The 16,137-nt window shown below is 38.8% G+C and overlaps 1 protein-coding gene across 4 annotated transcripts in view; it reads left to right on the forward strand.

The window, feature by feature from the left end:
- Positions 1-16,137, forward strand: part of ARHGEF28 (Rho guanine nucleotide exchange factor 28) — a 113,183-nt gene that overhangs the window by 49,842 nt on the left and 47,204 nt on the right. For 2 of the 4 annotated variants that reach the window (XM_039384545.1, XM_027709986.2), the window contains exons 1-5: positions 796-967; positions 8,330-8,460; positions 10,870-11,147; positions 13,632-13,776; positions 15,103-15,214. In XM_039384545.1, the coding sequence (XP_039240479.1) occupies positions 883-967; positions 8,330-8,460; positions 10,870-11,147; positions 13,632-13,776; positions 15,103-15,214 (751 nt within the window). In that variant the 5' untranslated portion in view covers positions 796-882. Of the gene's footprint in view, positions 1-795; positions 968-8,329; positions 8,461-10,869; positions 11,148-13,631; positions 13,777-15,102; positions 15,215-16,137 lie in introns of those variants that run through there. The other 2 variants (XM_039384546.1, XM_039384547.1) reach the window with 1 other exon arrangement.

Below are 16,137 nucleotides of genomic sequence, written 5' to 3' on the forward strand. Positions count from 1 at the left end.
GCCTACAAGTTGTTCGGGGAGACTGAACTGAATGGAAGATTTGTTGTAAATTAGTCACTGGCTGTATTGTGCATTGCAGTGAGGTTAGAGCAGCGCTGTAAAGGTGCCAGCTCTACAAAATCCTTATGATTCACTGTCTAACTTGGTGACTGTGTGAAGGAAAATATACTGTGCAGACTAAATATTATTGGAAAAAATGCTCCTCTAATGAAAGTGTAATCTTTCTTCATGACACTTAAGCTTTAAGCTCATTTGAGCTTAAAAGATGGGAGCAACAGATTTTGAGTGGGTTATCTCTTCTTTTCCAGCTGCAACATCCCAAAGTCAGCCAGCGTTATAAACACTGAGAGGAGGGGTATTGCTCTGCACTTATATAGAGTCAGCAGATTGATTAGTCCTCTTAGCTTGGTGTTAATCTTTGGCTTCTTTAATTCCAGCATTTTGCCTGTCCTTAATTTGAGATCTTCTAAACCCCACTTTTAACGTGGAAACAAAGCTTTGCAATAGTTTGTTTGCTTTTGAGAAGTATTTTCTCATTCCTTACTCTGCTTCTATTGTTTTCATTTACATCAAAATGGAAAGGTGAGTTAATGATTCATTGGCACGCAGTGACCTTTCAAATAACTCTGGACCACAATTCAACAGCTCAGCTCATACTTTAACCTCCTTGCTTCTGCCTTGATATTTGCAGCCTGATCTGTCTACATGCCTGGACGCCTGAAGAGAGCAAACATTTACAGCTTCTCCCTCCCCTGTGTTTAGTGGGCAATTTGATCCTTCTTTGTCCATTCCTTTATTTCACATCACTCTTAGGCTTGACTTGCTATTGAGAACAACAAAGTGCAACTTTGGGAATCTGCTCTCTGTTTATTTAGCACAAAAATGGACTCAGACTCTGATTCACCTTTTAATTACTCTTGGCCTTCCTTACCTAAAATGAGGATTCGAAGAAGGGCATCCAAACCAGGTAGAAAAAGTTATCTTCTTTTAAATGACTCTTGTTTTATAGCTCTACATCCTTTTCATTGTCTGATTCTGTGCAGGTGGCTGTAAACAGCTTGTGTGAGGTAGATTTTCTTCCTATCAAAAGTCCACCTCACTGTTTCTTATGCTCTTTTAGATAATGGAGTTGGAATGTTTGTAAGTAAAAAGGAAGTATTTTCTACAGATTATGTATTGTTCTTTATAACAGTTTGTATTTCTTTACTCTCTTAGGGCTTTTTTCCCCCTTTTTGTTGTATGTGTAGCTCTCACTGAACAATTCTGACACCCTGAAGCTGTATGGCATGGCAGCGGCTGCAAAAAGCTCTGCTGGTTGCAGTTATTTTCATTTAGGGAGAATTTGGTGACTCAACTGTCCTCAACAGCTAACAGGATTTTTTTTTTTTATTATGTACAAAAATCTCACCAGAATGAAGAGAAAAAATTTTTGCTATCTGCAAAAGAAAAGGAAAAGGGTCAGTTACTAGTTTTGGCAGGGTCAGTTACTGCCTTGGTTAGATATTACCTTTCTTTATGCAGAAGTCTTTGGAGGTTAGCATTATAAATGTTGTTAGTATGCTAAAGGGGGTTTTAAGGAGGCTGAAAGGCACTGACCAGCAAGTTATTGTTAGGAAGAATTATGACTGGAAGCTTTAATGGGGAAAGACAAATTTTTACTACATTTAAAAGAAGAAAAATGAAGAGAAAGAATTGAAAAAAATATAATTTGTACTTCTCTTCATAGAACTGGTGTTTTTTGTATTTCAGAAAGGGAAAAAAAACAAGTTGGAGAAGTAAGATGCATCACTGTCATTAAACTTAGTAAGCCAAGAGAATCATGTTTACACAGACTTGAGACTTTGACCTACTTTTTAGAGTGAAATATGTGTACAGGATGCAGGTTTTAATGTGCAAGAGATTTCCTCAACTTTTTACGTTTATTCATGGGGAAATCCAATATTTTCTCAGTGCACAGGAGTTTCTGCATTATGTGTGGATGCACATACAATTTGCAAAGAAGATGAAATGAGTTGCAAGTTGCACAGTGTGTGTTCTTTCCATTTCTAACAAGGACTCATTTTTTCTGTAAATGCTGTAGCTGTGCACCCATTCTTCATTCAGTTTTGTTTAGACAGCTTTTTTTTTTTTAATACTTAACCTGTTGTAAAGAACTAGATACAGATGTGGTGTTTGCATATTACAGCATTGCACCTTGTTTTCCATCCCTGTTAATTGCATACAAATATATGTGGCTTGTATGTACAACTGAGCATATCTGTGGAGTTGCTGAAGAAAGAAGGTGCTTGTTTTAGTGGTAAAGTTCAAGGGTTCACTTGAACCTTGAAGGATTGAAATTCTGGCTGCCCGTGGTGTGGGAGAAGTGCCTCTTCAAGAAGACAGCAGGCTCATGATCTAAGCTCATGAGCTATGTTTTTTTCTGGTAGGATCAGAACATGCCCAGTTGATCATGGCATGCAGGTGTGGAGCGCATAGCTCATGGTTACATTTCTGTCATGTAGCGGCTCAGGTCTCAGTGAACAAGAGACTTTTCTGCACCGCTGGAAATGGTGCAGGGTTCTTCCAGCCCACTCCAAAAGCCATGAAGTCGAGCACCTGTGCTGGGTGCTCCAGCTAATCTGGACAATGAAATTTCAATTGCCTCCCTTCCCCGCTGAAGCATCAGGCTGTTGGTTTCCTGGCCCATGGTTGCTCCTCATGGGAGGCAGGGGAGCTGTGCAGACTGTCCCACTCTCTGGAATGGAGAGTCAAAAATGTAAAGTATCACACTCCATTTTGCACCATATGTATCAGTGTTTTCAGATTTTAACTTCCTTGTGTGGTCAGCTTTCATCCCTGCTCAGGCACCTTCCGGACTGGTTGACGAATCCCCTGCCCTTCCCCTGAACTCCTGGAGGCTGTCAGGAGCCAAATGCAGGTTCACACCTTTGGGACACACACTGCAGATTACCCACTTCCTGCTGAAGCTGCTGTGCATGACATATTTAAAGAGTAATTGGGCTCAGCAGAGAATGTGGCCATGACTCTGTCTTAGTGATTAGGCTGGGGAGAGGACCTAGTTTTTTTCCTTGCTGCAAGACCCTAAATGCATTTATTTTGTTATTTTATGTGAAATTGCCACAAGGCACCTTTCTTCTCCCCTGCCTTTGCTCTGCATAGTTCTACCTATTCAGAGGCAGTGACTCTCGGAGCCTTTTTTGGGATTTTAAAAACCTTTAGGAGTGCTGAGAATATCTGTCTCTGACAAGTCTGTCCCACTGCATGGGGAGTTGAGAGCTATACACCAAATCCACTCATGCACAGTTGGGAAGTGAAACCAAGAGTCTCATATCCACAACTTTATTTGTTGTGCTGTTGCATAAAATGAGACACCAACTTATTTCTGTTTCTATACTCATTTGTATAGTAGGTCAGGTGCCTTCTTCAGGGAGGGAGTCAGGACTGTGAATCCCATGTTGGAAATGGATGCTTTCTTACAGCCCGCATTTAGGTGACCAAGATCAATGTCAATGATTGACAAGTGCCATTATTCTTAGTGGAAACTTTTGGACCACATCTTGAACATGATGGCATAATTTTCTATCATCTGTATGCCTCATCCTCCTCATGCCGTATAAAGGAAACACAGTGCTTTGGTTTCTGCTTTATAGATTTAAGACAATTAAATTAAATTTCATTTTTATGACAATAGCACTTTAATGTCCACCTTGCTTTACCTTCCATGTGGTGTTATTCTTATGTACTTGCTTAATTTTGTTGTCATGGGTAGTTGCACTGTCTGAATGAAGACCTAAAACACCTGAATTAGGGGTGCAGATCCCCCATTGAAACTGATTGTATGATCCATATCTACAGATATGCGTGTCACTTCAGTTGTCCCCTTGCTAGGAACATGTGGACTTCTTTCGTCAAATTCAGGTAACATCTGGATTTAGAGCAGTATTTCTGCAGTCCCACATGATCCATGTGCTTAACTGTGTTTTTCATCGACTTCCAGTTATATATTAACCTCTGCTCAGATTGCTGGGGGTAAATATGATGAGCTGTCTGAAAACTATTCATTGTATCTAGAGAAGGTAATTTGTAATCTCTTTCAAGGCTCTTGGCTTGGTCATGTTGATGAATTTCACTGCTGTTTTGTTGTTTTCTCCCATAGAAAGATTTAAGTTTTGATTTTTGTGAGAAAACAGTGAGTGTTATGTTCTTGCCATTTTCCGACACAGGTCATTCAAGGCTATACATTTTCTTATGCCAACATAAAGCATGCTTTAAATTATTGCTATGATGAGCATGTGTTTTTTAAAGTTAAACTATAAAGTATAAAAATTTAAAGTATAAGCTTTTGTGCCTGGTAAAATGTGCAGCATTTGCTGTATAACTCCACAACATTACAAAAGATTTAGAGAACTTGTGCCTAGTTATTTGTTGGTCAAGTATTTTATTTTATCCAAGTTTGGAGATTATTCTTCCCAATACAACTTTCTTGACTGTTTATCAGGCAGATGGCAGAAAGCCACAAGCTCTGCTAAAGGAGGCATGTCTTTGTTTTATTCTTTTTCTGTGATCACAGTATAGAACTAGAAAGCCTTCAGCTCTGGCGGGAGGATCAGCTTGTTGAACTGTGCTTGCTAGGTTGTTTCAGTAGCAAAACCATTTCTGCTGTGTTGTGTTCAGGTAACTTTTACCTTGGTAAGCATCTTGAAGTGCATTTCCAATACCTTACAGAGCCAAAAATCTTATGGAACACCATCGCCAGTTTGCTCTAGCAATCTTGTCTGTCTTTTCACAAGCTATGTTGAATTTTTGCATCTGCAATGAGAATAAGCAGTTTGAATGCCTAGGGGATATTTTTGAGACATTTTGTTGGAAGATGCATTTTGTTAATATTCCTCATCTTTCAGACAAGGACAGTCTTGCTGTATATTATTACTGATATCCAGCACTGCAAGCTATAATTCTGCCAACGTTAACCTGGTGGGGAAGGTCTGCTGATGGTCGCTGTAAGATCAAGAGAACGTGTAGTCAGCAGGGTGAGCTGAAGAAAGTTAGTGAGGCTGTAGGAATGCAGTATGTGATACAGACATTTGTGAGAGTTTTGTCACTTTTTAACCTATGTGGGCCTGTCTGGTGAAAATAAGTTACTAGCACAGTCAATGTGCAATTAATATTGCTCTCCTCTGCATTCAGCAAAGTCTTTAAATACTTCTTATGCTTCAGAGTTAGTTTGATGTAGTCGTCCCTTCACACATGTTTGAAATGGAGGGAGGAGAGTGGGAGTAAGGAGGTACAGCGGGGTGATATTGCCATTGGATTCAATGATCTTGAACGTCTTTTCCAACCTATACTATTCTATGACTCTGTGAAGCCCCAGATAACTTGTTAGCTTTTATCTGTTAATTTTAAACCCCAATGAATAAACCCCATTTAGACATCTCACTTTTAACGATAGACTAACTGGAATATTGCCAGGAAAACATATGGCATTTAACAGTGATAAGCTGTAAAGATCTACAGACCGAAAATACTGCAGATAACATATTCTGATATAGTTTGTTGTATTTGTAGTAGCTTTCTCCAGAATTTGTTACTTAGGCCGTTACTCTCGTACAGAATTTTAAAATAATATAAAATACATTATTAGAAGTTGCTATATATATATAAATCAAAATCTGAAGTAATAGGGGAATTTGTGTTGTTTCTGGTTTGGTGTGTGTAATTAATTGAGCAGTTAACTAAGTGACTGTGGAGACCCAACGTGGCATCCCACCCTCAAGGGGAAGTGAGCATCCAAGATGCTCATAGATGCTCATGGTCAAAATGAATGGAAAACCTCAGAGACTCCAAAAAAGCTTACCAAGTTTTATTAGTAAATTACAATCTTGTCATGAAATTGTTGTAAGCTCATTCCTGATCTCCTCCTATAAGTGCATAGCAGTGAGTTTTGGGTAAAGGATTAGAGTGTAGGGGAAGAGAGAGAGGGAGATGAATGAAAGAGGGGGAGAGAGAAAGAAAGGAAGGCAGAAAGAGAAATCAACAGTCCTGACTTCAGAATGGATCCAACTGATGGGATGTCCAGGTTGTGGGGGTTCTTTTTTATAGATAGGTTTTTCCCTACCCTGGAGCTAAGTTTCTTACTTTCTATACAAATTAGTTATCATGCACAGTCCATTCTTCTAGACCTTTCTGGAAATGGATGGGAGGGCTTTGGGGTTCTTGGGTGGTCTTGATCCTCCCCTATGGTCCATATCTGTTTCTTAACCTCATTTCTGCATCTGCTCTGCACTGTATTGTGTTTGACTCCAGGATCCAGAATATTTGTTCCAGAAAAGTGCTGCCCTACTTCCTATGGCCCCCCTCTCCAGCCACATCCTGTTCTGTCTCACAGTGTTTATTACCAACAATCCTTGGTTGTCTCCACAACCGTCCAGCTACCAGTGTTTGAGACACACACATCAGCCCCTTTATCTTCTAGGCTTCTACATCCCAGCAGTGGCGACTCTTGTTGAAGTCAAGAAACTACCTCCTTAGACTCAGATTTACACCATGATGAGGGAATCCCTGATGTTTCGGCTGTTTTTCAGGGGTGTGCATTGAAAGTTTGCAACCTAGCACTGGAGCTGTACACCACCATTGCCAGCTGTACCCAGTGGGTTTATACACAAGTGGAAACACAGGCTAGAGTAGGTAGTAAGCATGGAAGAAGAAATGGAGAGCCTCACATTTTTTTCTGGGTGGTTTTTGGTTTAAGACCAACCCTTGGAAAGCTTTACAACTTACTGTTCTTGGGCTTTATGTGATAGCATCTTAAAATTAAATAAAAGCTGCGATGTGTAGCACTGTAGATTTGGCCATAGTCTGGGACTTTTTTTTTTTCAAAGCAACAAATGCCCCAGACCATAATAAGTGTAGTTTCTAATCCAATTCTGTTTCTTCATTATGAATTTTCTTGCAGTATTGTGGCTATAAGCATCTTGGATAACCTTTGAGCAACTTGATCTAGTAAATGGCAGGGGGATTGGACTAGATGATCTTTAAGTTCTCTTTCAACCTAAACCGTGCTATATGGCCCTGTGATCAGTTATGTTGCTTTAGGAATATGGTGTGGGGAAAGTCTTTGGAGGTATCTTTTCCTTTACACCTTTGCAGAAAATAAATTTCTGATACAGACTAAGAAGCATTTGTTAAATAATATTCAATAACAGATAAACTTGAATTAGGCTTATTGAGAGTTTTGATTTTAGATATTTTGCTGGGTATGAGACTTTTCTCTGTCACATCATTCTTATGCTAGCTTGTCTCAGTTCACTTCCAATTGCTATGCTTGACTTACAGCATCTTAAAATAGGCAAAAATTAGATTACAGTTGTGAATTTTTTTTAACCTGTTTTCACACAGTCTAGAATAAGACTGGTTTTGACTTTGTAAAATTTTGCTCTTTTTGCAATCAGAAGATAATCCAGCTCAAATGCTGAATTGGTGCATCCTCTTCATACTTACAAACAGCTTTAAGAGAAGTGGGCCTGCAGAGCAGAGGATTTCTGCTGCTCAAAGGCATTAAATATTCAGCCCATGCAGCTTTTTATAATATTTGTATTCATGAGCACACTATTGAAAACTAAACTCTGGATTTCTGTTAATGATTCTGGTGAAACTGATCAGTAGCAAAAGCAGAGCAGATGCAGCATCCATCCCAAGCATCCTGTTCATGGTTCAAGTCTTGATTGATAGCAGTTATTCTGGGGAGGCAATATCAGTAGTATTTTATTTATATCCCTTTTGCAATTTTATTGGTGGTTTTTGTTTTAACAACAGTAATCTGATTTACTGGTTTAAGATTAGTATTTATGTGGCTGCTAATAGGTAGAATGCTTTAGGGGAATCATTATTTGACTGAAATTGAACAGTATTTCAGTCATATAATGTATCAGATGTTAGATATTTAATGTATAATAATTATGCATAGTTCATCCCAGCCCATAAATCTTGCCCTGTCTTCTTCTGCAATCACAAATCTCTGCAAAGTTCTAGGTTAGGTGGAAAATAGAAGCTTTTGCTAACCAAGGTACAAGAACACTTGGTTTTATGTTATATGAATGATTCTGTGGTAACTTTTAGAGTCTTGTCAGCTATAGGCTTCTTGGAACATGTAGCAACTGTTAGGCATTTATGAAATGAGCAGGTTTTCGAGCGGTCCTGCCAATATTACTCAAATTGTAATGCTAAGATTTGGTGCTTAATGTTTGACTTTGCCATTTTTATGACAGTATATATACATGAGAAGGAAATGGTTTGAGATGTAATACCATATTTTTCACATTTTTTTTTCCAGAGCACAGACACTCTACCCTTGATCTTCTTAGGAAATTGAAGTATCCCCCTACTTTCTTTTCTGCAACCAGACTTTCTGCCATGCTGAGTGGAAGTGATGAAGTATATGCAAACTGCATGGTAGTAGACCGAGTAAGCTTATATTTGAACTTTTGGCAAATTTTTCTTCATCTTCTGTTTATTTGCATAATAGTAGGATATTCTGGATGTGCCAACAGTGGTGTGTTGTCAGTTAGTGAAGTTCTAAAATAAAACCAGTAATACCTTACCCTTCTCAGCTGTATTTTGTAACCTATTTATAAGATCCTTTTTAACAATTTCAGTTGAAGACAGGAATTATTCTTCATAGCCTATAGGGAGAACCCTAAGGCAGCTCTTCCTATCTCTTCTGTGTGTTGGTGAGCTAAACAGCATGTGCTTCTTTCTAAGAAACATCAACCATATTACTTACTCGTGTGCACTTTGATTTCTGAATTCTGTGTACATTCATAGTAGAGATGAATTTGATGTTGCTGGATAATTTCAGAAGTTAATTATAAGCTCAGAGCAAACCTTATATGCTCAGTAAAAATAAGATATTGCTGAAGAGATGAAGTTGATGTCCTGCAACTCTCATGGAAAAGTCAGGAGATTCTGATTTAGTATTCGTGTTTCTGATTTGTCACCAACACTGGAGATGACCCAAAGTGTCCAGAGCAAATTGTATTTGACATCACTGTGCTGCATCTGAAATCATCCTCCATGGTCACACTCAGATATCATAATTTGGGCAGGGAAAACTAGTCTAACTCCTGGTTGTGTCTAGCTAAACGGATGCAAGATTCTGGTGGCACATAGCTATTTTTCAGTGATGGTTTAAGTGATTTATTTATTTGTAGCTTGCTGTGGGCTCTCCCTGGGCTGAAAGATGGAATATAAGAGTAAGAAATTACCAGATCATAATGTTAGAAGTCTGAGATTTTGCAAGTGTGATTTTTTTCTTTCTTTTTATTGTCTCCCCTCCCACTCCCATTCCCTCAAACACTTCACCCACTGCGTTCACTGTAGATCCAGTTCATTGTGACAGCTGAGATGGAAGTTTAAGTCAGAGGCCAAGTGTGTTCAAAATGCACTGAAAGTTATAGAGAAATGCATGTAATAATGACCGAGGAGTGAGCAGCTGTCAGGGGGACTATAATGTACATTTGATTTTGAATAAGGAGGTTGGAAAGATAGAGCTACAGGACTGCATCTCCATTACAGATGCATATGTTACCCAGGTGTATTGCTCAGGGGTCCTTCAGCTTGGATTGCTAACCTTTGCTTAATATGTGGCCACATTAAACTTTGTTAGATTGCTGATTTGGGCCAAGTTCTCCCTTAAGCACTACTCAGTAGGAGCCAGAGTGGCTGCTGGAGAAGGTCCCTCTGGTGCTGAAGGGGAGCACTGCCCAGGCAGGAATAACTTTGCAGGAAGGAACAGCTGCGTAAGACCTGGGAAAAGCATTTTACCATTGTGCATCTCATCTGCACAGCGCAACAGGATTATTTCCAGATCTGCATGTGCCATATCTTTGATGAAAATGTGGGCTGCTGTAAAAATGCCAGCAGGTCTTTCTGTCTTTTACTAAGAGAAACATAATTAAGATGGAGATGAAAGCACATCTCAAGAGAGATGGGAGAGGATGAAGTCAGCAATCTGAAAGACCAGGGCTTTGCAAATGCTTGCAATCCTTCCTTTATTCTTACTTTTATACAGGTGCTTTTCAGAGATTGAATGTTTTCACTGGCAGTGTGACTTTTCAGTATTATTCAGTATGGGTTTAGATGACAGTAGCCTCTACCTAAAAGACTAACAGTGAACTGTGTTTTAGTATCTTCTACAGAGTCAACAGGAGAACTCAAAGAATTGTTACCGGAGTCTAAATTCTAATCCCTGTACCTGAGAAAATAGAATTCCCGACTCCATTTTTGTCTTCGTGCAACAGGAGGGGTGCTTCATGCCCATAATTACTTAATGGCAATACATAAGAGTCTTTTCCCTTCCTGCCCTGGAGAAACTCTGTTCCAGGTCATTTTTGTTTATCTCAAAGCTTAGGAAACTGGTGATAAAAATTTAAAAGTGCTCGATTTGTAGGCTGATTTTTCCAAATTAAATTGCACAGTGTTTGAATTTTTGTCCATCTGTCTCCCACACTAATGTGTTATGCATATTTTTTGCTTGACTCAAGCTTACTTTTAATAAAATCTGTAAGTATGTGCATCAGTACATTTAGTAAAAGGTGTAGATATGAGGGAGAAATTCAGTAATAGTAATTCATAGTAATAGCATAGTAATAGCAAATAGTAATGCCTTGCTATTCCAATTAGGGAAAAAAGTAATGAAAGGTCTAGAATCTCTTAGCCATGTAACTTTCCTTCAATTCATGTTGTATAAAAAGTAATAGGGGAAAAACCCCACAAAACATATACCCATACATAAAATGGCAGACTACTCTGGTTCTTGTTTCCTGACAGTACATCTTGTTATTGCCTCTTACCAGCATTCATTTTTACCTACAGACTGGAAATTTAAAGACTAACTACGTTCGTGGAGATGGTGTCAGCAGTGAAATGTGTCTGAATCCAACCAGCTCAGTCCCAATGGCTAAGAGCTCTTCATCTCCCTCCCTTGAAGAGAATGATCAATATATATATGTTCCAAATGAAGGAAGTCAAAGACCAGGATTAAGACATACCATTTCACCTTCTCATCTACATGTAGCAGATTTGTATCTTCCATTCAAGACCCATGGATTTATTAAGGATCGGGGCCAACTTTATGCTGACATGAAAAGAAGGTATGGAATTGACTTGATAATATGGCCAGAATAAGGAATATTTATAACACCTTTTATTTCAAAAGATGAAGCAGAATCTGGAGTAATAAATATTTTTACTGAGGTGAAATCACTGTTTTGTATCACTGATATTTATTGTCCTAATGATCTGTTTCATAAAATAGCTATGAAGACATTCTTAACAAATAAAACTGTCCATGCAAATGGATACTTTTATACCTTTTTTCCTTGTATGCACGTACTCTTTACAAAAAAACAATCAGCCCTGTCACTGCCATTGTGTCATTTTTGTCAGAAACCAGAATTTCACTATGGTTTTCCATAGTAATATTTTCCATTAAGAAAATAGTCCCAAATTTGTGGAATTCTCTGAGAATCTTTCTATTCTTTGCCTTGGCCTGTGGGAGGACCAAGTTATTTCTGATTGCATATATATTTTTTATCTCAAAAGACAAAGTGCAGAGTACAGCTGTTTCTGATAGGTTCAGATTGTTTTCTGCTCCATTGCTGGTACACAAGGATTACTGGCAACGGAACCGTTTGTCTAAGGAGCCTCTTCCAAATGGCTTTAGCTTATGGTGAGAACTTGGCTTCCAAAATTCAGGGAATTTTGAAGATGAAACTATAATTTTGGTTTTAACAATTGGGTTTTAACAATTAATTTAAAATTTAAACAATTTAAAAATAATTTTTCTTGATGAAAAGGCTTTATTACTTCTCTGGATAGATAAGACACGAAATCAGTTCCTTCTTGTACAGGAGGAAATTTGAGTCTTGTTCCCAGCTTTCAAGAGTGTTAGGACTCGTTGGAGATAGTCTATGTAAAAACATATCAGATCTGTGTAAAAACAATAGGGAAGCAGTAGTGTCAGCCAATTGGTAATTAAAATGGGCAATAAAATTTTCTCTACCTTCATTTTGAGTTTCTTATGCTACTATAAGGTCCCACTAGGAGGAGTCTTCAACGTAGATAACACAGTAAGTGTCAGACAAAGATTTTTTCTTTCCCAGTCTTCTTTTTCTTTTCTTTTTTTTTTTGCTAACTATAGGGATATCATGCAGATTACTCTTCCTCTAGTAATCTACATGATCTAAGCTTCTGCCTCTAGTCAGAAGTGTTTTTATCCTATACATTTTTAGGTACTCCCACTATTTTAAAGACCTAGATCAGGTACCTGTATCAGAACTTTAAGAGTGTATATGAATTTCCAGACACATGTAATTGAGCTTAATATGTCATATGACATGTGAGTGATACAAATATTACATATAAAATAAGACTACCAGTGTGTAATTCTATTTTTAAACCAACTTTTTATGTCAGAAAAATTCCCTGAGTGAGTTACCTCCAATAAGTCATGGATACTTGTCTGTTAGTGTAAGCATGTATTGCCTTTTCAATTTTAACTTGTGACAGTAACTGATAACGCATTTTAATAACTTGCTTCTGAGACATCACATGGGCTATTACTAGGCAACATTGTGAAATACTGTCTTTAGATTTGTAATAAGGAAGCGGTTTCAGACAGTATTGATAGATCTGTGCTTCAACAAAGTAGTGGTGTGTGAAGGAATTTTTATGCTATTATTCTTGGTAGGAACCCTGGCTATTTAGAAATACCACACATAATTTAAAGTTTTATGTTTGAAGGTTGGAATGTTATTGCAAGCAGTCAACCATTCCTTCCAGTTACTCTGATCAAGAGACCATGAACTTGGTCTTGCAGGTAACAGGACCCGTCCTGGGAAACCCTGGTACTGCTGAGAAACCTTAGGACACTCTTCTGCTCAGGAACTCTTGCCAATCAAGTGGTCTCTAGGTGTTTGGTGTACTGATTTAGCCAGAGATTTTTCAGTCTGTTTGTAGTCCTATATCTTTTGAAATGAACCTTATAAACTGTCTTAGACCCTGCTTCATCTCTGTTGTTGTTTTTCTCTTTTATCCTCCATTGTAAAGTCACAGATGTAGAAAAAAATATGTCTGTGAACAGCCACATCATATCGTTCAAATATACAAATGCACGAAATGTCCATCTATACCCATGTATCTTAATACTGAAATCTGAGCTAGTTGTCTCAATTCTGCTTGTTGTCTTAGTTCTTATTATCATCTATATAGAGGGGCAGGTGCTTGCATGGAACAAAACATTATATTTTAAGGGAAATGCTGAACATGGGTCTAAAAGTCGTCCTTCAGAGATGGCTGGCTGTGGTGGGAGTCTGCAAGATCATCGGTGATATTGGCATCTGCACTGCAGATCTACAAGGCTGAGTCAGAGGAGTCCTGTAGAGTGACTGAGTACCTCGTCCAGGTGATTGCAGACCTGAGAGAGGCCTCAGAGCACGACTTAACTGACATAATGATGATGATTTGGATTGTCATTGATGAGAGCATTCAGCAGTATCTTTGCTTTTTACATTAAGGTTGAGATAAATTGTTTATGAGAAATTCAGGGAAATTAAAGACTTTGTTGTCTGCTTCAGTTCAAGTCTCGATGACCTTGAAGTAGATGGTGGAAGTGGAGGTGCTTTGGACAGATCCCATGTTTATTACCCTCCCCTCGGCTCTTCAGAGGCCATGGCTTCTAGCAGAGATGGATTAGACTTATCTACCAGTCTGCAGCCCAAGGTATTTGATACTACGTTGGTTTGAATTGTTTTCCTTTTAAGTAAATCACTGAAACTATGTGAGAAATATCTGAATCTGAAGAGGAAAAATGAGTTCCCAGTTGGCACTGCTAGTGTCACCAGAGAACACTCATACAGGGTTGTGAAGCTGAAACTCCCTGATTGTGGCTGGGCTGGACAGCAGCTATGGAAATGGTGCATGAGATGTTGCTTCGAGCTCAAAAAACCCAGTCATTTATTGGAAGTATTTGAAAGGAAATATCTCAGGTTCAGTGAATCAGCATTTCCTAACAAAGATACTTAGTGAGGAAATTTTTAACCAGCTGTAGTTATGTGAAAGAGTAACAGCTTTGTAAAGTGTAGAACTGTCCTGCTGCCTGTTTTAAAACAATTTCTACACTCAGGGAAATTCAGTTGGGTTTTATACATTGAGCAATGCAAATATCTCCTCTTTGTTACGGTTTTCTGAAGTATCCTGTCTACGTTACCTTTCGTTAGACCATGGTGCCATTTCTGAGATCTTCAGACACATAGAGTTATTTTTAATTTGTAGAGATTCTTTATGGTTTTTTTTAGACACACTTGTTGCCACTGTAGAACTTTATCTGACCTTTAGCAAATGATTACATGAAGGAGAAAAAGAGTTCAGCATAAACACTGAATTCAGTCAGGGCTACTTTTAAAAACAGTAAGATGATCACTTTACAGGAGTTTTAGGAGTAGGCTCTGTTGAAATGTAAATGGTACATCAAAAATTATGGGGTTTTCTTTCAAGCCTTACTGTTGACGTATTTGGGGATTGGAAAATGTTTTCATACACAGTAGTAATAAAAGAAACCAAACAAACAACACAGAGGAAAGGGAAAGAGGTCAACTCCTTTCTTTGGAAGCTCTGACATTAGTAATTATCAAGGCATGGCCTTAGTCTCCATGAAATGTGTTTGAGGTATTAAAGTACTAAGATTAATGCCTCCATTGGTAAAAGAAGATAGTTTCGTCATCAGATATAATGGCCAACAACACTCTTTGGATGTGGCCTGTCACCAAACTGGAGAAGAATGTAAGCTTCCTCTTAATCTAACTTGCACCCACAAGTCATTTCCTCTAACATACAAAAATTTATTGTGATGGAAATATGACAGACTTCCTAAGAATTCACATGAAGTCATCAAAAATTTTACTTCAACTCAAAGATTTAATGAAACCAGAAAAGTGTATGTGTCTGATCAGCTGCCTTTCTTTCAGAAATTTTGTTGCTGATTTTTTTGTTTCTGTTGCTGATGCATTTCAAAATGACAAAGTTTTAATTTGTTACAATTTCTTGTAGGAATGCACGGTGTTTGGGATTCGGTCACGCTCCTATTCCTGCTCCTCACCCAAAGGTTTGGTAGGAAGACCTCGCATTCCTCGGGACTTTGCAGTTCAGGATTCAAATCAAGGTCAGGTCTCTGGCACAGCCTCATCCCATACCTGCCTGCTTCAGTCCCAGTGCTGATGGCTTTACACAGGCCTGTCCTGTACCCAGCTCACCACTGTGTGGGTCTAGTAGCCTTTAGGTAGCCCTACTGTTGTCCCTCACTCTTCTCCTGTCTACAGCTCTGTCATGCCCTCCTCTGATACATCTGCTGATCCTTGGGAGGGCACACAAACTGGGAGAGCAATAATCACAAAGAATAGTGCAGGCAAGAGCAGTAATCTTCTCTTTGGAAGATTCTCACCCCAGCCTCCTGCTGAGCACCTGACAAAGGCTAGGAGGAAGCTCAGGATGACACAGAAGAGATGTCAAAGAGGGCAAGTGAATCCAGCTTCCCAAAGACCCTAGGGAATCTCCGAAACACAGATGGGTGGTGGTCATCTCTACAGGCTGGGGAGCAAAATCCACCCTCTTCATCAAGTGGAGTCAGAGACGTCTCTGCAAGAAGCTTGTAATTTTTCACAAATTGTTTCTGACATACATTATTTCTAGACACAGTTTCATATTTAAAAGACAACCCACACTTTTTACAATGAGTGTATGTTTGAAAACCATGTGAAGTGTGAAATACATACACTGTGCTTTTCATACAACTCACATCAGTTAAAAATCACCTGCATTTCAAGAGGCTTGTCCTGTATAACCCTGTCAGTTGTTATACTTCCAGCTTGTCTCTCACTCCAGTATACCTTTAGTGGTCCAGTAGTCCAGAGCAAGAGGTAGGACATGTGAGTTACAGTGAACCAGATGGGATGGACACCCAGAGAGATTGTGAATGCCCTATCACTGGAAGTGTTCAAAGACAGATTGAATGGGTCTTTGGGCAACCTGGTCTAGTAGGTGGCAAGCCTGCCTATGGCAGGGGGCTTGGAACTAGGTCATAGAATT

Source organism: Pipra filicauda, unplaced genomic scaffold (genome assembly GCF_003945595.2).
Source record: "Pipra filicauda isolate LSUMZ 115617 unplaced genomic scaffold, ASM394559v2 scaffold35_size7292922_pilon, whole genome shotgun sequence".
NCBI lineage: Eukaryota > Metazoa > Chordata > Aves > Passeriformes > Pipridae > Pipra > Pipra filicauda.